The 27000-nt window shown below is 36.7% G+C and overlaps 1 protein-coding gene and 1 long non-coding RNA gene across 2 annotated transcripts in view; one reads left to right on the plus strand and one right to left on the minus strand.

Moving 5' to 3' along the window:
• The first annotated feature begins 82 nt into the window (after window positions 1-82).
• LOC134648236 (hydrocephalus-inducing protein homolog) overlaps window positions 83-27000 on the plus strand; it is an 82577-nt gene continuing 55659 nt past the window's right edge. Inside the window, exons 1-32 of the mRNA XM_063502722.1 lie at window positions 83-256; window positions 494-709; window positions 2185-2383; window positions 3196-3334; window positions 3592-3716; window positions 3898-4080; window positions 4169-4377; window positions 5010-5247; window positions 6113-6317; window positions 6569-6636; window positions 6715-6935; window positions 7480-7713; window positions 8098-8219; window positions 9774-9960; window positions 11260-11409; window positions 11716-11909; window positions 11996-12261; window positions 13460-13899; window positions 19290-19484; window positions 21201-21501; window positions 21574-22391; window positions 22624-22794; window positions 22906-23088; window positions 23414-23623; window positions 23807-23946; window positions 24030-24171; window positions 24373-24590; window positions 24852-25001; window positions 25095-25154; window positions 25234-25337; window positions 25756-25896; window positions 26425-26628. Coding sequence (XP_063358792.1) covers window positions 161-256; window positions 494-709; window positions 2185-2383; window positions 3196-3334; window positions 3592-3716; window positions 3898-4080; window positions 4169-4377; window positions 5010-5247; window positions 6113-6317; window positions 6569-6636; window positions 6715-6935; window positions 7480-7713; window positions 8098-8219; window positions 9774-9960; window positions 11260-11409; window positions 11716-11909; window positions 11996-12261; window positions 13460-13899; window positions 19290-19484; window positions 21201-21501; window positions 21574-22391; window positions 22624-22794; window positions 22906-23088; window positions 23414-23623; window positions 23807-23946; window positions 24030-24171; window positions 24373-24590; window positions 24852-25001; window positions 25095-25154; window positions 25234-25337; window positions 25756-25896; window positions 26425-26628 — 6529 coding nt within the window. The 5' untranslated portion in view covers window positions 83-160. The remainder of the gene's footprint in view (window positions 257-493; window positions 710-2184; window positions 2384-3195; window positions 3335-3591; window positions 3717-3897; window positions 4081-4168; window positions 4378-5009; window positions 5248-6112; window positions 6318-6568; window positions 6637-6714; window positions 6936-7479; window positions 7714-8097; window positions 8220-9773; window positions 9961-11259; window positions 11410-11715; window positions 11910-11995; window positions 12262-13459; window positions 13900-19289; window positions 19485-21200; window positions 21502-21573; window positions 22392-22623; window positions 22795-22905; window positions 23089-23413; window positions 23624-23806; window positions 23947-24029; window positions 24172-24372; window positions 24591-24851; window positions 25002-25094; window positions 25155-25233; window positions 25338-25755; window positions 25897-26424; window positions 26629-27000) is intronic.
• LOC134648447 (uncharacterized) lies at window positions 10525-10935 on the minus strand. The gene is made up of 2 exons (XR_010096888.1): window positions 10839-10935; window positions 10525-10611 (listed from the first exon to the last, which is right to left on the minus strand). It is a non-coding gene; the product is annotated as an uncharacterized LOC134648447 (long non-coding RNA).

Genomic DNA, 27000 nt, shown 5'->3' on the forward strand with positions numbered 1-27000 from the left:
CCGCCCCGGCTTCCTAAACCTAACCGTAATGGCTAATTAGAAGGTGTATACAAACTTTGTGATTGATTATTAGTTTTTTTTTGTTTTCCCTCCTTAGTAACGCCTTGACATTTAGGTTTTGCTTGTAAAAAAAACTGTCAAACGTGTATGATTTTGTAGTATGGAAATATATAGGCAATTTAAACAGAATGGGTATTTCACAGCGGATCTCTATCATTTATTGTTTAAGAAGAAGATTGTGGACACACAGGAAGTGGTATGTGTTCTAGGTTTAATATATATCATCTAAATAATTCGTATAGCTTCCACCTACTGTGGCGTTCTCAAACTAAAACTATAATTCGTTTTATTAGCATTAGAAAGAAGGTAAACAATCGTATAGGAGGTGCAACTGGTGCAAGCGTCTACTGCTTGCCCTTAGAGTTGGTCAAAGACGCCTCTAGTCTTAATAAGATGGCATATAGTCGAGAAAATAAATTGGTTTTTCTTTTAGATAATCCCGTCCGAATATGCAGAGGAAATGAAACTCAGTACCCAGGAACGATTGCAAACCCTTCACAAAGTAGAAGTGGACAACATAGTCACCGTGGGTGCTAAACACAACCCAGCCAGTGTAGTCTTAGAGTTCACGCCGAAGCTCCTCGTATTTCAGAACTTTAAACCAAATGAGAAAGTCACTGCGAGGTTTTCCGTTAAGAATATTAGCAAGGTTAGTGAACTCGTTTAAATGCAAAGTTCCTGTAGTACCTTGTAGACTACGAAACTAGACAAACGTTTGGCATTAGGTTCAAAACCTGTTTGGTTTATATTTTCCAACAGGTAAAAAGTTGATAATTCTTAATTCTTTTTCCAACCGAGAAATTAAAAAACGGAGTATGAAAAGTTTTTTGTTCCAATACTTCCAATGAATAAATATTGTAATGAATACACATGATAATAGTAATTATGACTGTGTATCCACAGACGCCAGACAGGCAAAAACGCTGGAGCGCCACTTGGCCAAACGCCACAGATACTTCCATTTAGTCACATTACATAACTAATAGGTGCCTAAACCTCATGTCGGCTGTACACACTCGTCGAGAGTGTCGAGACACCCCGAGACAGGCCAAGAGCGGGTGTGTAACTGTGTACAGTACAAATTGCTCTCGTCTTGTCTCGGTCTTCCTTATTGTCTCGTCTCGCCCTCGCCGTTCCCCGATTGTGGTCGGTTTGAGTATAATAAAAAGGTCTCGCTGCTCTTGCGGCGGCAGCGAGGCAAAACATGTACACACTCATTGTCAAAGCAGAGATTAGTGTTTCATGCGTGTTTCATACAATCCTGCCCTAACTACAAGTTTCTGTTTGAGCCGATGGTTGACTGGTAGAGAATGCCTGAAGGCATTAAGTCCGCCATTTGTACAAGTATATATCGTTCAATAAAGTTTAAAAATAAATAACTTTGTGTAACTACCCGACAAAACGACTGACAAAGACTGACACAGGAAAGAAAGGATTGGCGATTACTACACCGACAAGAGCAAAGCTCTTAAGTTATGATGATGATGACCCGACAAAAGTCTTTGGACAAAGTGGAGGTAAACATAACAAAAACAAATTACTTATCACCACTCGTATGTTAAATATGAAATCAATAAATACCCGGTGTGTTTATTTAAAGACGCGTTTCAGTAATCAGCCGCTAAAATGTAGTCCAATGTCCGTTAACTGCAGTTTTTAGAATTTTTACAAATGGAACCCAAAAGATGTGAAACAGGATTTTTTTTCTTCAGCACAAAGGCAAATTGTAGCAACTATGGCCATCGTGGCGGGCATCCGCGGTTTAAACGATTCAACGAGTGTGTACTATACATGGTGTGCTCTCGCCAAGATGCTCTCGCCGAGTGTGTACAGCCGGCCGGCGTCAAACTCATCGGTATTGAGTGAGATTGTTTACATTAGTCAATTAGTCATGTCTATAGCGAGAATAGCAAGGTGAACTTCATGCATGTATGCATGAGTTTAAATTAGAATTTGTACTCTATTGTATTATTTCTTTCGCTGTAAAATAATAAAGGTGTGGTGGCGATAAGCAGTAAATATCTATCGCGGGTTAACCATCGACGAGATGAACCCTCTATTAAATTTTAAAAATTATAATACGCCTTTCTGTATAATCGTACCATATATCTAGTTGTAACACAGGCAACCACACACCTGACCATGATATACAAGGAGTGTTCGTTGATCTCCGTGAAGCTGGCAAGCGGGCAGCTGCTGTCGCGGCTGGCGCCCGGCATCAGCATGACCTTCCAAGTCGTCTTCCGACCCGACACGCTCACCGACTTTGTGCATAAGGTCACATTTACCACCGAAAACGACCAGTATGTCTTGCCTATTTTTGGTAAGCACTACACGTGTCTGTTAGTAGTACCTGCTCGAGAAGATACTCAATTGTTCAGTGGTCAAGAGTCAAGATCATCACATGAAGGAAAGAGGAGTGTGAACTTGTATGTATGTAAGCTTGTTGTAAGGAGGGAGGAAATGTCGTTGCTTATCATGAACAGTAGCACAACTCAAAATGAAATGCTATTGCATTTAATATTCTATTTTTTACTGGTAAGATTTAAAATCGAATGGCATTTCATTGTGTTAATAATAAGCAACGTGTTCGTAATAAGCGAGTGTAATGTAATGTAAAGTTTGTTTGGATTTAAGTTGTGTTCGAGTGATTTGAAAGAGTGAAAAGAACTCGAAAAGAAATGAAGAGATTAGTCTTCTGAGTACGTAGAATTAGGAATCTCTTGGGAAGATTTCAGAATGTCTTCTGATTTCTCATTGTTCCTCATCTTCTAAACTTAGTTTAATGTAGTGTTTAGACGTCAAAGCGTTCTGAAAGTTACAATAAACAATTTTCAGACCCTTCTCTTTAAGGACCAAAGTCCAAAGGTTCCTAACGCTTTTTTTAACATGGGGGAATTGGTCCGGAGGAACTAGAAGGGATAACGGACTAGTCGGGGATAAGACTTCCAGCTAAACCACCAACGAATATCGGCTTTGCCTCGTAGTGGAACGTATTATTAATATTATTATATCATCGTCTAGTACCCACAACACAAGCCTTATGGAGCTTACTGTGTAAAATTCTCCTATAATATTTATTTATTTATGATATGATAAGACTAGATCCAACAATAATAAATATTTTTGATCCAGCTATGGGTCCTAGGCCTGTGTTTGACTTCCCTGATGAGATTAGCATACCAGCAGCGCCGTTAAAAGTCGAAAATCATATCACTGTGTTGGTGCAAAATATTGGTTTGACGTCAGCTGGCTTCAAGTTGGACACGAAATGGTAAGTTATCCTAATAAAACACCTAGTTATTTTCTAGGTTTGACGACCTCACTTATTAAACTTTCGCACATTTAGCCATTACCTATACCTAATGACAGTTGTGGCTCATTGTTGCCTAAACTTACATTACAAAAAGTGACGTCGACGGTGGACGTCAGTTTTTGTTTAATTATTACATATACTGTAGAAAAATCGAAAAAGAATAATCATAAAATAATTCAATTAAATCTTATCTTTTTTACCAAATTATGTTTCAGTCCATTTTCTGTTCAACCGAAATCAGCCTATTTAAACCCAAACGAAATAGTTGGAATAAAAGCAATTGTTAAAACAATGCGCCAAGGACACATAGAAGGCTCGTTGTTCGTATTGTTTGAAACCGGTACTTATCTATATTTAATTACAATATCACAAATTAATTATTGTTCCGTTAATTATTGAGATATTTTTCTAGAAGTGTCAGAAAAATAAGCGCAACTTTGACCATTCAAAATAATATCATCATCATCATTATCTTATATTCGTTAAACTGCTTTAAACCTCCCTCTACTTATTTTATCCAGGCGAAATATTTAAAATAAGACTTATCGGGTCAACATTTCTGGTGAGCGTTCAGCTTGAGAAGCAGGTGGTCAGGTTTTTGGAAACATACAACACGATGGTGCGGCAGCAAACCTTCAAGATTACCAACAAATCTGAACACCTGCTCACCTACATGTGCATGAAAAATGAAGATGTCATACACGGTATCTATTTCTTTTTAATCAAGTGATTTATCGGAACTTAATTCCCCTCTTTTTTTAATTCACTTTTAGAGTTTTTATTTTTTAACAGATTTTGACGAGAAAGTGAAACTAGCACATATACTTTACGAATTTAAAAGAAGCGAATCAGCGAAGTGCCAAAAACTCGTGTACTACGATGTTCTAAATAGTGACGAACACGACCGTGTGTATACTCGGATATTCTTTGACCAGATACATTCTCTCGTAGCAGATGAATCGTTACATTTCCAGGATACCCATTTTTCTATTACACCCATTGTGAGTATGTAGTTAATTCATAAAAATCATAAAAATAAGGACGTCAAGGTTAATTAGTATTTATATACGCTACAGTATATTTTGCAGAACATGCCTATTAAGTTAAGGAATAGATAATATTATTTTATATTCAGATAATATTATTATAACAATCTCTTAAAGGCACTAATAGGAAAGTGGAGCTGAGCAACTCGCAACGTATTAATTATAGGTACTTACACTATTTGGGTGCTCGATGTGAGTATCTTGGTGTTTCGCAAATATTTGTCGTAACGTTCGAATATGTATATCGATGAAAATTAACGCAGCCAACGCACCACCTTCATTTATATTTTTTGGAAATAGCACGAGTCCGGTAAGCTTTTGTTTAGAGCGACAAGGCCAGAGTTCCGAAAGGTCACGAGTTCGATTCTTGCTCTTTTGTATCTATTTGCCTAGAATATTTGATTTAGGGGTGGAATTTCTCAAAATCGCTTTTTATCTTTTGTACACATTATAAACTGGTATGCAAATATCAACTTTCTAGCTTTTGTAGTTTCGGCTCTGCGTTGATGAGTCAGTCAGTAAGGAAGGACACACGCATTTTTATATAAGTAGATAGGTACTGTAGATTACTTGAACAATGATTTCAGAAAGGAAAAATATGGCCAAATAAGTCGACAGAACTGACGATAACTTTCTACCCCCATGCAATAGGCGAGTTTAAAGCTGTGGCCTATTTGGACATAGACGGCACACCGGACCGCATGCCGCTTTCTATGGTCGGGACGTCTCTGCCTCCGGATATTGTTCTCAATTTGGAAACCTTGGACATGGATCGTGTTTATATAAATAAGAAGTACAATTTCGAAGTAATTGCGATAAATAAAGGCAAGTTTTTTTTATGAATTCGTCAGGGCGTATTAGAAATGCTTATCAATGAAGATTTTTTTTAAATGTTCCTGCGTATGCACTTACATACCAAATACCTACAATACCTAGTTATGTATGTAATAACTATGTATTATATAGTGATTCTAAGTACCACAAGTACCCGGCGATGCCTATGATGGTAGCTATAGTATCAAAATAATCTAATGCACAATAATATAGGTATAATCGTCATAAATAACAAATAGTTATTTGTTTTACAAGGGGGCAAAGGTGTTGTTTAACCGCTCGTGCTCAATATTGATGCCCGAGTAAGCGAAAGATCCGAAATTGGAATCTGGAGCGATGCGAGGGTTTCAAAGTACGAGGGTTAGACAAAACCTGCCCCCGAGTGAAACAGACATAATTTTCCACCACACCAACCCCAAGAACATAATTAACTGTAAGATATCAAACTAAATCACACCAAATTATATCCAAATGAACGTCATTAGATATTTATCATTCAAAATCATCATTTAAACGTCAAGTCTACCATCAGCTAACATAAGGAAACAACTCAAAATTTGCATCTGATTACTTTGCCTCACATGTGGATAAAATAATCATTCTAATCAGTTTTTGAATAAACAAGAGAGTCTTCACCAGCTGGTGTGGTGAAAAATTTTAAGTACATGTAATATATAAAGATGTTTCTTTATTACAAACTGACTGGCGATTTTGGGAAAAGCTCACTGGGTGCAGTAGTATTATGCTTATTCACTGTTGCTTTGATTGTTTACTAGTTATGTTTTATTTTTATCGCGCTGCTGTACTTAATTTACACAGATGTTTATTAGTTGTTTAATAGTAACGCTTGACCCAGGTCACATAAACGGTGTGATAGTATACCAGGACACGCCGACACTGTTCGGCAGCCACGTGACGTGCTCGCCCGCACTGCGCTGCCTGCGTCCCGGCGAGCGGGACATCTTCGTCATCTCCTTCAGCAACTCCAACCAGGGACCGTACTTTGAGGAAGTCAACTTCCTCATACGTGACACTGAGGTGGTGTTGAAATTATACTTGAAGTGAGTACTTATTAGACTAATTATACACACTTAACTTGCTTTAACACGTTCACCGGTCACATACAAAATGATACGACGTAGTCACACCTCCAAGTGTGCTTCCAATGTGGGGTACATTGGGGGCACCCGGACAGGGAACGTATTAAGTAAAATTTTTGTATGCTAACTTGGAATATAATAAACTTTATTGGCTTGATTGAATTAAGTCAAAATTATTAGATAATTTACTGGATTTACCCTCTTAATTTCAGGGGAGAAGTGATATACCCTTCGGTAAGGTTTAGTATACCATGTTTGGACTTTGGGACTGTCAGCCTTGGTAAAACAATTTGCATACCTATGTTTATTTATTTGTCAAATAACTTTATACTTTACTTATGGACCATTTTTGTTACAGGAGTACCGACAACCTTAGAATTTGATGTTATAAATGATTCAATTGTGGATTTGAGTGCATCAGTAAAAATTTCATCTGATGGTCCGGAAGTGAGCAGTATCTTGTTGGTTGACTACGCTTTGGCGGAAATGCCAAAGCCGGAAATTCCTCAATGGCCGAGAGAATTTGACATACACCCAGCAAAAATTTATTTGGGGCCTGAAGCCACATTATCTCTGAGAGTTCGTATAACTGGTTACCTATGTTTTTATTAAATAAACTAATATTTAATTATCTATGACAGAAAATATAACTTCAATAAATACATTTATATGCTACCTATGTTACACCCCTACCGCCAAATTACGCTAAGATTCGTTCCCAGTACGCTTACTATAAGCTCATACAACGAACGAAACTCATTTCGACAGAGTTGCATGGATTTATATTAAAGTATAGCAATCGGAAACGTTGGAAACGCAGTTTTAGCCTTAGTTAGCAACATAATAGCCTGGTCTAAATAATTGTCTCTACAATACCTTACTAGATGAGGTTTACGCGAATCATAAAAAAGTCCCGGCAAGTTTCTTGCGCCTATCCTTTTTGACATGTACCTGTGTACAGTCGAATTTTTTTAATTTATGACCCATTTTGTGCCTATAATACGTACAGTAGTATGTGGTCTCTAGCGATTTTCATATTGATTGTCACTGTGACAAGGTACGAGCGAGGTATAAGCGATGTAATATGCTTTATTTTAAAATGATCTTTAATTTGTACCCGCAGGTTACATTAACTGCAAATTTGATAAGAGCCAATCAGACATCTCTCGAATTGGAGCTAGAGAAATCAGACAGTCCTCCAATTATTTTACCGGTGACTTTCGACGCCAGAGTTCCCGAGATCATTCCCGCGCCAGACATCAACCTGCGAGCGTGTTTCTTAGATTTTCCTTATCAATATGAAATACAAGTTCAAGCGAACGAGATAAAAGGATACTACACTCTTTTAGATCAGGAAGTAAGTATCAATATCCGGCGATGTAAAACTAAGTAACACCATAGAGAAAAAAATACATAGATTGCTCACTCCATACATCAGTTTTAGTACCAAAAAGACTATTAGCATCTAGCATCGAGTAGCGGAACTATCAGTACCTACTGCTACTTGACAATACATGTAGCACCGACCGGAAAGTCTTATCTCAACAGCATAAGACTTTCCGGTCGGTGCTACATCTATTGTCAAGTAGCAGTACTGATAGTTCCGCTACTCGATGCTAGATGTAGACACTGAAATTAATAGTCTAACTGATGTATGGAGTGAGCACTCTTGTTTTACTATATTTCTCTATGGTAACACATTTCATTTTGGTTTATAACACATTTTATCATTTATTTTCAGGAAGAGACGACGTTACAGGTTATAGTCGGTAATAAAGAAGGATTTATAGAGCCTCATAGTATTATTACCTTTCCAGTTACTATAAGAACATGCGCTCTTGGCGTTCAAGAGTATATGATCAGGTGAGATTTCTTTGAGTTTAGATTTGATTGATTTGATTGTTTTGACGACCGGTCTGGCCTAGTGGGTAGTGACCCTGCCTGTGAAGCCGCGGTCCTGGGTTCGAATCCCAGTAAGGGCATTTATTTGTGTGATGAGCACAGATATTTGTTCCTGAGTCATGGTTGTTTTCTATGTATTTAAGTATTTGTATCGTTGTCTGAGTACCCACAACACAAGTTTTCTTGAGCTTACCGTGGGGCTTAGTCAATTTGTGTAATAATGTCCTATAATATTTATTTATTTTATTTATTTTTATTTATTTGTCGATGAGGGTAATGATGAAAAATAAAATGCAGGATACTCCCCCGCCTTAGCTTAATTTTTGAATAATACTGCTGCGTAGCATATTAAGCGATACAAAAAGTAAATACGAGTACATGGGTAGGTAACTGAGATTTTTTCTAAACTAGCGACCCGCCCCTGCTTCGCACGGGCAGTACAATTTAATATTTTATATGCCCATATTTTTTCATTAGCTTGTTGTATTTATTCGCGTCTTATACGCACCGAAAGTAGCATATTTCTTTTTTTGTCGCACATGTTCTCGCTCAACCGCTATGAAAAGTATTCTTTACATTCCAGATGCTACGGCGTAGCACTTTGTAGAATATTGGAACCTTTCTCTGACAACCCCACTTTTACTTTTGGTAATTTTAGAACGAATCATGTGTCTATTTTCTTCAATAGTATGTAGAGTCTGGCTAGCAATTGTCTTTTTTTATTAAAAAAAAAGCTAAAAGTCAGTTGTCAATTTATGCCATTCATTCAAGTTGTTTGCGTTTATAAGGGGTTTATTTTAAATAATTTAATAATATCTATACTGAGTGAGGCCCGCAAACTATTATTTAAGCTCGTAAATAATTACGACAATGTGCGAAGTCGACGTGTAGCGTTGTATTAACGAAAAATTGCAATGTTTACAAGTCCTAAACAAATGTAAACAAATTAGGAGGTTGGTGCTCTATATATAAATATTTTGATGCTTAGCATTTAGCATATTTGGCATAGTACTTATGTAATTTTTTTGGTGATGGATTAATATTACGGTATTATCGAGCTTGGTCTTATTTACACTACATTTCATTTTTCGCCTTGTCACAATGGTATATGGTGAGAAAGTGTAAACATATGTGTTTATCCTTGACTGTACTTTACATAGTGGTAGAAATTATGTGAGCTGACTTTGAGTACACGTCAACGTATATTTAACTTATATCCTTAGGTACCTTACGTGTGCACAGAAAATCAAAAATATTTTCTAGTATCACAACTATAATTCCTACTACACAAAGTGTGACCGGCCCAAGATTTTTTGAATTTCCCGCCAAACATTTGTGTAATATTTCAGTAGCCAGATTCTAACGGTTATAAAGTCACGATTACGACAAACCAATATAGTACGACTTCAGTATTATACCTACATAAGTACTCAATTACTTATCAAATTAATATTTCTGAACAAGCTTTCTGGTAAACGTAATTTATGTTATGGAAATCCAAAATCATGTTTCCAGGATAAATGTGTTCGGATTGTCAAAGCCCGTGGACATATGCCACGTGTTAGAGTGCGGAATCCGGCCGATCGTCACCTGCACTCCTCTGGCTCTGCACTGGGGCCAGGTGAAGTTGCTCAGCAGAACGCGGAAGACTTTAACTCTGACTAATGATTCGCCGGTCGTCGTGCATTTCAGAGCCTCGGTGGTATGTTTTTTATTATTATTATTAAGAGCCCATATTGTTCCCCTGCTGGGCAAAGGCCTCTCTTATTCTCCACGCATCCCTATCCCCTGAAGTCTCCCACCAGTCTCTGTCAAAGGCGTCAAGCTCGTCCCGCCATCTCCGACAAGGTGGTATGTAGCCGTTAATTTAATAGATGACTTAAGAATTTACTAATAACTAACATAAACCACCAGTGCAAGTACCTGCCTAATGGTTGCCTAGGTGATAAAATCTTTTAACCTCTGACGAAAAACGTGGTATAGGTCCCCTACTGATGAACCAATTAATTAACGATTTGAGTGCGGTTTTTTAATCAACAAAACTAATCAAAGCTTCCGTCTATAAACCTACTGTGTACAGGGCAGAAAAATAACAGATAACGCTGTCATGAAAAAGTGCTTGAGCTTCTGAAAACCTATTCTGATAAATTTAATGCAACGTTGTTATTGTTAATATACAATAATTACTCGTAATCTAAATAGTATTTCCGTCTGATGTCAAATTGTAAGTACAATATAAATCGCGTACTAGTATAATTTTACGATGATTTATTTATTTATTTCAAACATATTTACATAACATTACAGTCGTAACCAATGCGTCATGAAATCTAATACCTTTAAACGAGCAATTCTTGCATATTTATTTATTTATATATTTATTTATTTATATGTATATATATTTCGGGGATCTCGGGAACGGCTCTAACGATTTCGATGAAATTTGCTATATGGGGGATTTTGGGGGCGAAAAATCGATCTAGCTAGGTTTTATCTCTGGGAAAACGCGCATTTTCGAGTTTTTATATGTTTTCCGAGCAAAGCTCGGTCTCCCAGATATTATAAATTAACAGTTTAGACTACACAACAACAGTTGACGGCCTAGCCTCCATCACCTCACAGAATCTCAGGCATTCCTCTCTCACATCCGCCCATCGCCACGCAATCAAGTCGCACTCCGGTGCTTATGTCAATGGTTGACTGGTAGAGAATTCCTTTTGGCATAAGTTCGCCATTTGTACATTTTTCTTTGTTTCTGCAATAAAGTTTAAATTTATAAATGTCAAGAGCGAGCGCATTCAATTGTGAGAGAGAGCAAAGCAGGGGAGAAAAAGCCGACACCAAAGAGTAAAGAAAGTAAGTATGCCGGCACTGCCAACAGATCGCGTCGCCGCGGTCTTAATGCCATCCGCATCCTAGGGACGATGATAATGATAAGATGAAGGATATTTATTTATTAAACGTGGCATCACTCCCTGCCATATTATATTATGAATTGCAGTTAAACCGTGACGGCAAATGGCAGATCCAGCCCAGCGAGGGACAGATCGACCCCGAGAGCGACACAGATTTATGTCTTACGCTTTATCTGGTCGATGCTGACACGTACGTCAACAAGGCTGTGGTTCAGTTGGAAAAAGTTAAGGAAATTGTAAGTTTTTTAAAATTTCCATGAGATCGATCACATTAAAATAAGTATGTTTCCAAATATTCATATTTATCTATTTTTGGTCTTCATCAGGTTAGCTCGTTCTCATCTTATTTTTGCCAAATTTCAGCTCAATCGAATAGCAACAAGTGGTCGAAAAAAGTTTGTAAATTTTTCTGGGTATTTGACAATTTACATATAGTAATTGTTAGATATGTATGTACATAGGTACGATGATTGCAAGTTAAACAAAGGCTTGTACAATTAGGGAATTTCACATAGATAAATACTGATTAATACTTATTTCAGCTTATCCCCCTGTCAGCCACTGGAGTGGGAACAAGCATTGTAGTTGGTGAGCTACGAGATCGAGTAATTCTTGGGCGACATTTTACGAATTTTCCACTCAATTTTAAGGTAGACATGGAAAATAAAGGAACGCGAATACATGCTTTAGAATGGAGCGAACATTACAAAGCACCCAAGACGCAACCGCGAACTGCGTACGTTTAAATAAATAAAAAAATCACTTGTAATTTGTAAAGGAATCTTACTTGTTTGTTTTTCTGTTAGCAACCCCTTTTTTCAGTGGATTTTTTAATCTGGAACCTCGAGTTTTCAAAATAGCAGCTGGAGAAAAAATGGAATTGACAATAACCGGCGTTTCTCATAAAGTAACGTCTGTTAAGGAAGTGTGGTACTTAGTAGGTAGCGTGGAGGGCATAAACAAAAAAGAACTTTTATTGGAGTGTGAAATTATTGCCGAATTTGTGGATCCAAAAATAGAGGTGTCGACATCACTCTTAGAATTTCAATATGATTTTGGACCATACAGCGATTACTATAAATTAACTGGTAATTTTTCATTGTTAATATAATTAATTTCCTGTAATTTTTATTAGGGATCAAATTATTTTACTAGTGGCAGTAAAGTCGAACCTATAGATCTCTAGGTTACCGGGCCTCCGGCCTCGGCCTAAAGGTTCAGGCCGTAATCCAGCCTCCGCTACTGGAGGGCTTAGTCACTTTTTCTTTATGACATTTATTTAGTCTGTGCGGAATTACGTGTATGCCAAATCCATACTAATCCATACTAATATTATAAATGCGAAAGTGTGTCTGTCTGTCTGTCTGTTGCCTCTTCACGCTTAAACCGTTAAATTTGATATACAGACACACTACAGAGTTCCGGGTTCAAGGGGGTGAAAAGGGGTGTGGAAATTTGTATGGGGAATCAATAACCGCTGAACCGATTTCGATGAAACTTGGTATGCGGATAGTTTGAGCTGTGGGGAAGAATATAGAATAGTTATTATCCTCCAAATCATCCCTTTAGGGCCACCCCACATCTAGCGTCTTTCGAGCGTCGGCGTCTGGTCAGCGCTATGGAAAATGACGTCGCTGCGAAGTTGCGTCGACGTTGCGTCGAGCAGCGGCCATAGAGTTGTAGACGCCGACGCTCGAAAGACGCTAGATGTGAGGTGGCCCTAAGGGCTTTATACATTTCCACCCATATTTTACACCCTTAGGGCCACCCTACATCTGGCGTCTTTCGAGCGTCGGCGTCTCGTCGGCGTCTACAACTCTATGGCCCTGCTCGACGCAACGTCGACGCGACGTCGATGCAACTGCGCAGCGACGTCATTTTCCATAGCGCTGACCGACGCCGACGCTCGAAAGACGCCAGATGTGGGGTGGCCCTAAGGGTGTAAAAAATGGGTGGAAATGTATAAAGTGGACCAATTTGGGGATGAAAAAAAGAATGAATAAAAAGCGGATTTGTTTAAAAAGCAAGGTACCCAAATTACTTATTCCATGCAGACGAAGTCGCAGGTAAAAGCTAGTATTTAATATAAGTGTGTGCGGAAAGAGAAGAGTCGTGGAATGTCGACCTGTCGAATGGGGCCCAATACATTCCACGACTCTTCTCTTTCCGAATATACTCTAAAATAATTTGATTTATTCCCTAAGTTGAACCTGTAGTTAATTATATACTTTACATGAAAATACCTACCTACCATTAATAACATTATATTATATTTATTCATTGCAGAAATAGTAACAATTAAAAATGTGTCTAAATTACCTTTGGATATAGATATAAATGTTAAATCTCCCTTTGTAATTATCAAAAAGAAGAATACGTATAAGGTTGCGCAGGAGGATGCAGACATGTGTGCCTGCATCTGTTATCGAGAGAGTGATTTAGATGTAGCCAATATCCTCAAAGTTGGAGCCAAGGAGTCAAAAATATACATAGACTATTTAACACTAAAGCCAGTAGAACCATTAAGAAAGGGCGCGCTGAACTTCTTTCAAGATATAAATAAAATTAAAATGGCATTTAATTTAACCCAAAATGTTGAAGAGCGTCTAGAAGATCAAGAAATTATGAAGTTACAGATTTTGTTTGATACTACAAAACACATGAATTTGAAATCTAGAATCTATACTGATTCCATGAGAATTCAATTTAAAGGGCATAAAAATAAGGTAAATACTAGTTTTGAACTCATTTAAATTGTATTCTGTGTATTTTTAACTGTACGAGGGCTGTTTGATAAGTACCCGTTTATGAAAAAAATAATCAGTTGTTTTTGTTTATATGCATTTATTTTTCTTCATAGTCTCCTTTTAACTCTATACACTTGTTCCACCTATATTGAAGCTTCAATAAACCATCCAAAAAGTATGATTTCGGAAAGTCATTAAAATAGGCCTCTGTGGCGGCAATGACTTCGTTGTAGTGTGTGTGCTATGCCTCACCCACACACAAGCATAGCCTTAACATATATAAGTGCATGTAAGTGTTATTTAAGTCATTATACGTCTATACTCGAAGCTAGTTGTTTTCCTTTAACGCCCAACCTCACATGGCGACCCTGCCAGTGCGGCCTTGTGCTGCACTGGCGGCGCGCCGCGCCAGCCAGTAGACGTCGAGAAGAAGAGTAAAAATTTAACATAAGTGATATAAAGGACATAATTATGTGCAAAATACAATAACAAAAAAAAAAAATATTAACATTCACAGTGAATAAGTTTGGCGGACTTTTATTTTTTTATTGGTGTTATTAAAATTAGTGACTACGGACGCATTAAATAGTAAGGAAAAAGTGATCGCCGTGGGCTTAAACCAAACCGTATGAAAAAGTGACTGAAAATAGGTACATTTCTAACTAGTGAATATTTTGACGATGATAACGTGGCTTAAAATAGAATCAAAAAAATTTAATAATCAATTCAAAAAAGCGAGAAGCATTTACGATGGTTGCAGCCGGGAGTTGATGGTGTCCTTGGCCTTGGATGGCGCCGGGAGGGCCAGAGACCCGTTAATTTGATAGTGTTGATTGGTAGATTGCTTGCGCCGTATGAAAAACAATAAAGTGACATTGTGAAGTTTATGTAGTGCCTTGCCGTGCAAAAGAGACATTTAATTGCCCATTGTATATGCTTTTTTTTTTGTCTTTACCTCAGTGGTTAGTATTATTTGTTTTTTTTTAACCTTGTATTGTAATAGAATTGCGTATGTTGGGTTTTTTATGTCACTATGGGACAAATAACTGTTGTGGTATGTAGGTAAAACTATGCCGTTTGATGGCGAAACAATATATTGTTTAAAGATTGGTTAACATTTTTTTTCCTAAAAGAAATCTTAACTATGAACTTATTTTTCATTATAGACTTAATTATTTTAATTACATACATATATTGCATTAAATTTAATTCAATTTCATATCATAGTTACGTGACATACTTTTATCCCTTACAAATATGGCACGAGGCGGCGGCGCGTGCATTCCTTATAGAGAATGGCATGCGTCGTCTGTTATTACATCTCAAATTTCGTAGTCTTTGTACACTTATTTAGAGCATTGAAGTTTATTGTAATCAAATTACAATTAAAAATTAAAAATGCCTATCGCATCTTCGGTGGCCCGAGAGGCGGCCTTGAGCGATACGGTATAGCAAGGGTACGCCAGGATACAAGGCAGGCACGGAATCCTTGGCGTCTGACCATGATTCGATCGAGTATCAATCGTGGAGACCCTTGGACACTTGGAAGGTTTTGATGTAAGGATGTGTTAAAAGAACTGCCTGTCTGAGTATAAAAATAGTATGTATGCGCGCTTTAAATAAAATGTCCTTGTATCCTGAGCAAATAAATAAATAATTATAGTAAGGTCGGCCGACCACGTATGTAAAAGCGTTGCGTACCCTTGATCCTTGATTTCAGTGAAGCATAAAAGATGCCACTATAAATGAATAAATAAAATAAAATAAACAAAGAAAATATATTTAAAAAAATGACGTCATAAAAGTAAATGAAAAAAAAAAGATTAAGACTTGCAAGTAAAATAAAAAATATAATTGTGATCATGACATGAATTATGGACAATGCATACTAAATAAACTATGAATACAGAGTCTCTGAATGAATATGGATATATCCAGAACATATTATAATATATTATATAGATTTTAATATTCTGTATGTTATTTTAAGTTTTTTTTTCTCCTTTTACCAATAAGTTGAAATGTTAATTACGGGTTTATTTAGTCTAATTTGGTTCATCAAATCGCATTCATATTCATATTAATATGTAGGTAATTCAATACAATATTAGTGTAAGTTTATCATTAATTTCTGTTAAAGATTTTAACCAGTTCTTCAGTAGGTGCTGTGTATAAGCTGTGTGTATAACCATTATTTTTTTTCATCCAAAGTAAATTAAAAATGTTATTTTGTTACAGTTATTTTTTTTTTATAAATCACTTTTTATATTTTGTTTGGTTTTTAGAAAGCAAATTTTTTTTTATACGTAAAGTTTTGTGAAATTAGTGTTTTTTTATTTATTTTAACAATTGTGTTTTTACTTAAGTTGTTTTTTTTTAATGTGAAATTTTTATTAATCCACAATTCTTTGGTTTGTTTTCGTAAAACATTTATTCAAGGTTCATTTATGCATTTTTACTTTCGCTGCTAAAATTGTTTTAATAAACTAACTACATTATAATAAATTTTAGTATAAAAAAAAAGATTAAATTTAAAGAAGCTTAATTTTTTTTTTCTTCAAGGGGGGAGGTGTAGTGTGTGTGCTATGCCTCACCCACACACAAGCATAGCCTTAACATATATAAGTGCATGTAAGTGTTATTTAAGTCATTATACGTCTATACTCGAAGCTAGTTGTTTTCCTTTAACGCCCAACCTCACATCGTCATTTGATCCAAATCGCTTACCACCGAGCCATTTTTTCAGGTTGGGAAACAATAATAAATCGCATGGGGTCAAATCTGGAGAATACGGGGGGTGAGGCAATAGGGCGTAGCGTAATTGTGTTAATTTAGCCATCACAACTCTAGACGAATGAGCTGGTGCGTTGTCGTGATGAAACAGTACTTTTTTATTTTATAAATGGGGTCGTTTGTCCTTCAACACAGCGTCAAATTCATCCAATAAATTGGCATAGTACTGCCCTGTTATCTTTTTCCCCTTTTCTAAGAACTCAATATGTATAATATAGGGTATGGTATTGTGTCGTCATTACAGATTGGATTTTGTATGCAAGTGTGTGAGAAGTGCGACTGTGTGCACGTTCCCCCCCGCGAAAAATGGTAGAATGATTTGAATGTCAAGATATCGCTTGGGCCTATCCCTTCCGACCTGTCGGAAGCCCGTGTTGATCGAAGCTTGGGAGTAAAATATATATTTATGGCCTCTCAAGACTATTCTCCGTGTGTCTCCGAATTAGTACACGAGATTCTACTTTAAAATCTTTCTCTTGACTATATATACAGCATTTGATTCTTCCGAAGTTTTAATTGCCATAACTTTTTATTTTATTTAAGTACTTAATATTTTTTGTTATTTTTGCATTTCAGTGCTATACTTCCACTTGCGCAGCCAAGGTGATAAAACGTTAATTATACACCCTAGGCTAGGGCATTAAAATCGGGTAATTTTGTCCGATAATTTACAATATTAAAATGGCCTCTCATCAAATGATTAATGGTGGAGAGAAAAATGCCTTCGAGTTTAACAGGTTGGCGTTAGGGCTTCCAATACCGGGATCCCGGTATTTCAGGATCCCGGGATCCCGTCTTTTTAAACGCATTTTTCAATACCGGTATTTTTAAAGGCAATACCGGGATCCCGGTATTTTAAAAAATGAGGGAAATGCGCAGTATAAACCTTTTAAATCCATTATATTCGGCTGTATCAAAAATCTTACTAAACGTCAGATAGATGCGTCTGACGTTTAGTAAGATTTTTGATCGTTGCAGACTTTACTTGGTCTAACTCTAACTGGTCTCTAGCCCGCATTTTATTATTGAAACAAGATCGTTGGCTAATGCGTCAGATAAATATTTGGTGGTTGGTGGTGGATGAATCCTGAAGTTATGTGAGTGATGAATATGATGATAGTGACATTAACATTAACCTAATTAGTTCTTATAATTTTATCAAAAAATAAAACGAAAGAGCAAGGATAACTGTAATAATGCCAAACCAATTTTGATGGAAATTTGAAAAAAATGTTGTCTGGTTGGTTAAGTTGGGCTACAATTGTGACTAGTGAGGTGAAGTCAACAAATTTGATAAAATTATTGCCAACCTGGAGTGTGAAATAAAATTATTGCAGATGGCGGCATTGATTTTTTATTGTTGTAATAACTTTTAGGCCATATCTGGTATTCCAGTGAGCCTTTCTAATTCCCCTTTTTAATAAAACTATATATTTTTAAGCGATTCATATCCAATACCGGGATCCCGGGATCCCGGTATTGATGAAGACAGTTTCGGTATTAATACCGGTACTGTGAGAAGTCCGGTATTTGGAAGCCCTAGTTGGCGTAGTACCCTAAAATACCTTACCATACCTCAATATGTATAATAAAGCCCTGCGAATCCCAAAAAACGATCGCCATGACCTTTCCAGCCGATGGAACGATTTTTGCTATCTTTCGCGCAGGTTCACCCGGTAAAATCCACTGCTTCGACTGCCCTTTTATTTCCGGGGTGTAGTGGTGACCCACGTTTCGTCCACGGTCACGAAACGACGCAGAAACTCCTTCGGGTTACGTTTGAACACGGCCAAACACTGCTCCGAAGTAGTCAGTCGGTTCCGTTTTTGCTCCTCCGTAAGTAAACGCGGCACCCACCTCGCCGATACTGTCTTCATACGCAATTTTTCTTCTAATATGTTTTGTACCCGCTTGATTGGAACATTTACAGCATCAACGATTTCTCGAAGTTCAATTCGGCGGTCGGCTAAAACGATATTTTCAATTTTCTTAACCATATCGTCTGTAGTCACCTCAATTGGGCGGCCTGGGCGATCCTCATCAAAGACGGTTGTTCTCCCCCGCTTAAACTCGTTAAACCAGTATCTGACGGTTGTCATAGAAGGAGCACATTCATGGTAAACCGCTTGCATTCTTACTTTTATTTCATCACATGTTTTTCCTTCCAAAAACAAGAATCTAATTACAGACCGATACTGCTCTTTCTCCATTTTCACAATTTTAAGTTCACGCTTTCACTGAATCGCTGTCAAATGAGAAAAAAACAAAAGAATGCTGTTTTTTTTTAAATTTTCCCACCTCTGAAAAATGGCTTAAAACGATTGTATACATATTTTCGGCCCGTGATATTAATACATTTGGAAAACGGGTACTTATCAAACAGCCCTCGTATATTGCACAATTTAGAATATTTACTCACGTTTCCGAGGCTCTCAATGCATACGTGCACTCTTTAACTTTTTCATGGTCCGGTACTTATTGAAAATAAGCGAGAATCCGCTATCCAATTTCTAATATTGTCAATATACCTGTACTTATTCTAGATGCCAACAAATAACTCATCAATTGTTTTTTAGGACTCTGTTAAAATAATTGGAAGAATAAATTTTCCTAATATATTAGTTACCACGCCACGGATAGACTTTCAATGTATTGTAAATAGCAGCATCGAGAGTAAAACAATACAACTTCAAAACCTTACACCGCTGCTGGTTTGCTTCAGATTCCAATGGAAAAAGTGTGTCATTAGTAGTAATGTCATGGTAAGATATGTTATGATTTGTATTGCTTAAGTATAGGCTAGTCATGAAAACTGTAAGTATTGACCTCGGGGGGGTCACAGCGGTAGCCGCCATCTTTATGTGAAGGGCCCAAAATTGGTTCTTTTTAGGGTTCCGTAGTCAACTAGAAAACCTTATAGTTTCGCCATGTCCGTCTGCCTGTCTGTCCGAGGCTTTACTCCGTGGTCGTTAGTGCTAGAAAGCTGCAGGCATGGATATCAGGGTACCGCCCTTACACCTAAAGTGAGGGTATAATTTTTTTTGCGCTTCAACCCTACAGTGTGGGATATCGTTGGATATAGGTCTTCAAAACGAATACCTATGGGTCATCATAAAACATTTTCTGATAAAGTGAATATTTTCGGAAATAATCGCGCCAAAACAAAAGAAAATTGTGTGCCCTCTAACATTTGAACCATGGATCCAAAAAATATGAAAAGGTTCGTAGAAACAGAGCTTAAGAAAGACATTAAATGAAAACTATAGCGAACATGATCAGTTTTGCCGTTTTTGATTGACTATTCATAGTAAAACGACCAGCCAGAGTTAAACGTTAATATTATGACATTAAAATGGGTTTTTTAAAGTTATTTTGCATTATTCATGTAAATAAAGTAAAATGTAAGATAATAATTGCTTATTTTACTCATTCATTTGTTTTTTTATATTTAATTTCTCTAAAACAGTTTCATTGGCTGAATGAGTAATACCGTTGACTATTGGCAGTTTTAGAACGAAAAAGTAGGAAATTAAAAAGTAAGAGGCAATCAAGTCGGCGTGCAGTTTCCATACAAGTTGCGTCAGTACCAGCTCCAGTTTAGCCTATTCTAACGGAACCCTACACTGAGCATGGCCCGACATGCTCTTGGCCGGTTTTTTTACATAATGCTTTAACAGTTGACTTTATGAGAAAAATTTATATGACAAGTAAAATTTCTGTTTTTAGGGTTCCGTACCTTAAAAAAAAAACGGAACCTTATAGGATCACTCGTGCGTCTGTCTGTCCGTCTGTCACAGCCTATTTTCACCGAAACTATACTTGGGGACCAACTAAGTTGAAATTTGGCACACATATGTAAGTTTGTGATCCAAAGACGGACACGTAATGTAACGTAAACAAATGAATTTTAAATATGGAGGCCACTTTTGGCGGGGAAATGAGAAAATTAAAAAATAAAGTTTTTCAAACTATATCGTGTCAAATCAAATAGCTCATTGTAAGAAACTCAAATAGGTATTTGTTTTTTTATAATTTTAGCAGTTATTCAAGAAAATAGGTAAAAAATGACTAATATTCCCTCCCTTTATCTCCGAAACTACTGGGTCTAAAATTTAAAATAGTTCTTTACCTATAGATGACAGGAAAACATATTAGAAATGTGCGTACAAGCGTGAGTCGGACATAATTACTCAATTAGTTGTGTAATATACGGAACCCTTGGAACGCGAGTACGACTCGCACTTGGCCGGATTTTTTGTATTTGTACATATTTATTCTGTACCTACGTCGTATAGATATAAAGTTACAAGAGGGAGAAAATTTGTGACGTTATCTATGAAAAATGGACCTTATTGTCGACGGCGCTTACGCCATTATTAACGATGCTCCGATATAAATACAATGCCGCGCGACGCTGTGCGGCGTAAACGCCATCGACAATAAGGTCCCTTTTCATAGATAATGTCTCAATCATCTATATGGGTAAGTTTGATGGCGTGGCGCGGCCGGCCTCTAACGTGCGTCCCACGAGTAAGGGCAACATCCGCTCGGTGTACCCCTTACATTCCATTAAAGTGTCAAAAGGGCCTCTACGTATTGGCTTCGGCTCCGCGCACGCCTCCCAAAGGTCCGGAAAACCATTTTTCCGTGATGGGAAAGACTTTTACAATGTTTGTTTTTTTCAAGAGCAGCCTGAAATACCTGAAGTGCAGTTACCGCCGTGTAAAGATGGCGATATCAATACTTCATCATATTATGACACAGATACGGGGTTTACAAAACCAGGAGGTTCGTATTAGTTTGTTTTATAGTTACCTGTGGTATTTTACACGACCCTAGTAATCCAAATTTTCTTTACAGATAAACTAAAAGAGATCATGGGTGCGGGATATCGCACTCCATTTCACTCTCCAATTAGTCTAAATAATACATCGGAAAAAAACGACCAAAAGGCAGATGCTTTAACATCAAACATTCCGGCCAGTGAGGACAGTGCTGTTATTCCTGTATCCAGAGATGTGAATATAACTAGAACCAAAATAATTCGAAAAATCGCTCCAATGATACCTTTTCAATACGATATGAAATTTCCTTGGATTTGGAAATTCCGTAAATTAGAACATGGCAATAAAATAGACACAAACCAATTGCTAAGAGTCGCGCCATTTAAAGGACTCATGAAACCCAATGATTGTCAAAATATTCACATCATTTTTATTCCTAGTTGGAATATAAATGTTAAAGCTGTACTGGAATGCGAAGTGTTAGGAGGACCATCGGAGTTTATTAGCGTCACAGGCCAAACTTCAGAGATAAAATACAATATCAATACTCAGAAGTTGAATTTCAAAATCCGATCTTTCCATGACAATGAAACTGAGTTATTGATTTTAACTAATACCGCACGATTGGTATTTGAATATAAGACGTATTTAAATGAACCAAAGTTCGAGACAGAGTTAAACGGCACTATACTCGATTTGTTGCCTTCAGAAAGCACCTTACAGTCCGAGGAGAAGATAGAGATAAAGGTTGTCGTACGACCTGGTGTGCTCGGTTACTTTCATAGTGTGTTTTTGTTGGAGATAGGGCATCTACCACACATCCCCATTGAAGTGTTTGGCTGGGGGGTAATTCCTCAGGTGTATCTTTCATTACCGAGGCCAGAAATTGTGAATGTGAGTGTACCATACCAAATCTAGTCTAGGTTATAAATTTTGAATATTCTCGTAGGATTAAATAATTGAACAGCGATATTACATTACAATTTCTTCACTTAGGTTTATTATTGGAAATTAATAGTTGCGTTGTTAACGACAATAATGTTATGTAGTTAAATTAGTTCATTATAAGGACATCGGCTTTGATAAATCGGTTTGTACCTACTAAAGCAAATTACGTATGTTTCAGCTAAAACCTGAAACAGGTTATTTGGCCATTCCAACTTTGACTGAGGAATACTTAAGTGCTATAAGCGAAATATTCAGTTTCGCTCACAAAGATCACGTAAATACACCTATGACGGAAGGCTGTTTTAACGACCCTGATTTGCAACGCGGTTGGCACATTTGCTCGGATTGGGTAAGCCAATTAATGTTATGCTTATGAAGAGTGCGACAATGTTTTTTAATAATCAATAGGTAATCAATTAATCATATTATGTGCTACTATTATATTTAATCTTTGTTTCAGGATGGTTATCCTTCGAATATGGATATTGACTTAGCAATTGAGAGAATGCTGGTGATCGAGCACATTAAATTGCGCCCAGAAATTTTAGTAGCATATTCCACAAAAACAAAGATAGATCCTATCGCTGGATTTCTAACAACACCGTACGTCGTCGATTTCGGAGTTGTTATTATGGATACCACGGTTAGTAATATTTTAACCTGGGTATGATTGTTATGTGGGTGCCCTTATACCGAGAGAATTTTTCGAGAATAATAATTTAACCATAGATTAAAAAAAAAAATTATCATCAGCGACAGCGACTTCTATCCAGGATCAAAATGTCACAATATCGTATTAAACAATTACGGCGTTGAAGTTACTTTTTAAAGTGATCTATTCTTTTAAAATATTATTATATCTCTATTTGTAAAAGTATTAGCGGGTGACATAATATACTTTTGGCACTTTGTTGTATCTGATACCAATGATGTCGACTAATAAGTATAATATATTATATATCCACTAGGTTCAATGCGTAGTAGAAGTGATCAACTACGGCCCAATAGACACGAAGCTGCATTTAGCCAAACCGATAAACTGGCCAAGTTGGCTAGGGTTGAAGTTGTGCGGCAAGCTGAAACCGGGCGAGAGTGGTAAAATGGAAGTCACTTTATCACCCAACTTAGAAGATTTCTATGAATTGGAACAATATGTTGAAAATACTTTCAAAGTAGAGGTAAATTAACTCAAGTAGGTACATCCGGCGTCAAAAAGGCCAACGCTAGGTACATGTCTTGTGACCAGTCTGTGACTCATCATAACTGAATTATTAGTTCGTTTACAATTGAGTGGTTAATTTAAATATTTAAGTTCAAGTATCCTTAATTTAACATGCAAGCTAACCTTTATTTCTTTATAGGTACCTTATGGAATCACAATTCCCGTTAAAGTGAAAGCACTTTGTGCCGTCCCTTACTTGGCATCAAACGTCGAGGCCATAGATTTTGGGTCAGTAAGATGTGGTGACAAAATAATTAACACAATATCTTTAAAGAATGTGTAAGTTGTGACATGATATACTCATATATACACTCATCTAGTAGTTAAAGACAACTATTTACTGTTATTATATTGTTTGATAGGGGCAAACCAACATGTATCTGGTACGTCACATTGAAACTTAAAGTTCAAAGACATAATCCTATGACGGTGCTGGATAATTCTGGAAAATTTGAACCCGGTGAGGGTGGATGGCTTCGCATAGCTTTTAAGCCAGTGACGGAAGTAAGTTTTTATTGATGTGGCATTGGTTTTCGATTAGATATTATTTACACATGCTTTAAATGTAAAGTCCAGCTCCTAGCCCTAACTAATTTTAAAACAATGATCCCATCCGCAAGAAAGCATGAAACTTGGCACAGGTACAGGCACTTTATGTTAAGAACCCGGAGTACCTATTAGTAACTTTAAGAATTCTCTCAACAGATGGTATACGAAGGCGTGTTATTATTTCGGTTCCACATGAATCCCAGGAAAATGGCAATACCAGTAAGAGGGGTTGGCATAATACCTCAAGTTCATGTCATCGGAGGCAAGGTTGCTTTTCCTCCAACGCTGCCGTGGGCAGAAACAACTGACAACTACTTCGGCTTCACTAACCCCTGCCCGTTTCCTATAGAACTTATATTCGCACATAGTGATCAGTGAGTATCACTATAATCGCCAAGCAATCGTGACATAAGAAAATCCAATAGTTTGCTTTATTGTGGTTAAAGTTTGTATACATATACAGGTTGTAATTATTGCATTACTTATACCCTTTAAATTATAGCAGGTGACTAAATTTACAACCTGTAGGTATATACCATTATTACCTGCTTTTGACAACTTTCGCGAGTATTTTATCAAATGTACCTATGCAATATTTGGTCTTATTTTCGAACAAGGTTTGTTTTCTTATACAGAATCTGGACTGTAGAGGAAGAAATTTATCAATTGTTGTATAAATACTACAACAAACCGGAAGAAATGCTTGTTCCTGCAATAACGCCTGGCGCTGGCATGCACAAAGAAATAGACGACTTCTATAGTAATTTTAAATATCGCGTTAAAATGTATGAGTTTTCATTCATATAATAAATAACTCTTGTACTGTGTTATTAAATCGCTAATACCTATTGTAAATATTGGTCCTTTGATGTATGTAGGCAAATGGAGGCGGAAGCAACTAGAGCCGCTAGAGGAAAAGCAGCAGCTACTACGACTAAGTATGTAATATGTAATTAATTTAATACTAGTTTACATTACTTTACATATTTAATATATTTTTTTGTACGTTTAACCCAGGAAGCCCCCTAAAACGCCCAAAACAGGAAAATATAACATATCACCCAAAACGGCCACAGAAATTGTACAAAGAAAATTTAGATCGGAAGCCGAAATTATAGCAGGTACTTAAATAAAAAAAAACATGTAATTGTATATATACCACTTGAAACAATTAATCTTATTTTGCTGTTCTAATTATTTACTCTTTATTTTATTTATTTCATCTTATTGTCCTGTGTATGTGTGTTTTATGGAATAAATGTCTTTCTTCTTCTTCTTCTTCTTCAATACTAAAATATTTTTTACAGTAGGTACATATGGCCCTATTTTCACTATAGCACTTTTCGTGTCTATGTCAAAAGTTTAAAGGGCCATATGTACTGTAAAACGTTGTACGATACACGTGCGAATAAGTAATTCACAACTCGTGTCGATTTAAAACACTCCCTTCGGTCGTGTTTTAACTTATCGCCACTCGTTTCGAATTTCCTCTTTTCCGCATTTGTATCATAAATAACTATTACCCTATGTTTGTTTAAGACGAAATAAAAGCATTAAAAGATCAAGGCAGAGATCCACTTAAAGAATGCTTGGAAGCATTTGATCATCACATTCCTAGTAAGGAAAGCGAAGTACAATCCAAAGGACTCATTGTTTTTGTTCATGGTACTCCGGGTGAAGGTATGGCAGTTATGGTAATAATATGTATAGTGAACTTCGCTGTTTATACAGTCAGCAGCAGAAGTAGCTAGGCGGGTGACGTGTTCAAAATGAAATGACCTACACCGTGTTCAGTTAATTTTGAACGCCTTGCCCGCTTGGCAACTTCTGCTTCTGACTGTAATACACTACCGTCCATTAGCATGTTCTTATGCTGAGGAAACTCTCCTCTCTTTGTACATGAGTGTTTTCTTCAAGTGCTTAGGCTAATTCCCACACTGCGCTTGCTTAATGCGGTCTCGGATTTTTGACACGATTAAATTTCTTTGCAGTCGTATGCAGGCTCTATGCAGGTTTCATCACGAACGATGTTTTTGATATAGCAAAAACTAGTATCCAAATGATTTTTCATACATAATGTATGGAAAGCACGTCAGTATCAAGACCCTGAACCCATGGCCTACTTAAAAGTTTTACTTAGGATTTAATAGTCTTACTAGAAAGTTATTACTACCTTAGCTATTCTTTTTAATGCATTTTAAATTTTAGAAGTACAATCACAAGAAATGGCATATACGATTGGTATGAGATTAGGCATACCGACAGTTAACATTGATTTGTGTATGGTAGAAGCATTATGCTTTATTGATACTGAAGCCAGAACAATAATTAAGAGTGCTATGGACGAAGCATATGAAATATACAAAAAAAGTATCTCAAGAGATGATGAAGTAGAAAACGAACATGCTGGAGGTGTGTAATTGTGTATTGTGAATGTAGTATTTTTGCGGATCAGTTAAATTGTAATCCAAAATGAAATAATTCGCTAATCCACTGATAGTTTAACAAAATATATATTTTACTTCATCAAAATAGGAATATTTTACAGATCGATTAAATGACACTCCTTTTGTATTGCATTTTGATATGTTTATATGACTGTTTGGTTTCTAAATAAAAAAAAAACACATTTAACTGATTTGCAAGTCCGAAGTGATCCCATAAGTGTACCGCGAACAAAGTTTTGTGCGGTACACTAAAAAAATGGTTTTAGACTGCCAATTTAATTCTATTATAAAAATGTAACTATTTGGGAGATGAGCATTTTCCAAAAAAAAAAAATGT

This window comes from Cydia amplana, chromosome 5 (assembly GCF_948474715.1).
Source record: "Cydia amplana chromosome 5, ilCydAmpl1.1, whole genome shotgun sequence".
NCBI lineage: Eukaryota > Metazoa > Arthropoda > Insecta > Lepidoptera > Tortricidae > Cydia > Cydia amplana.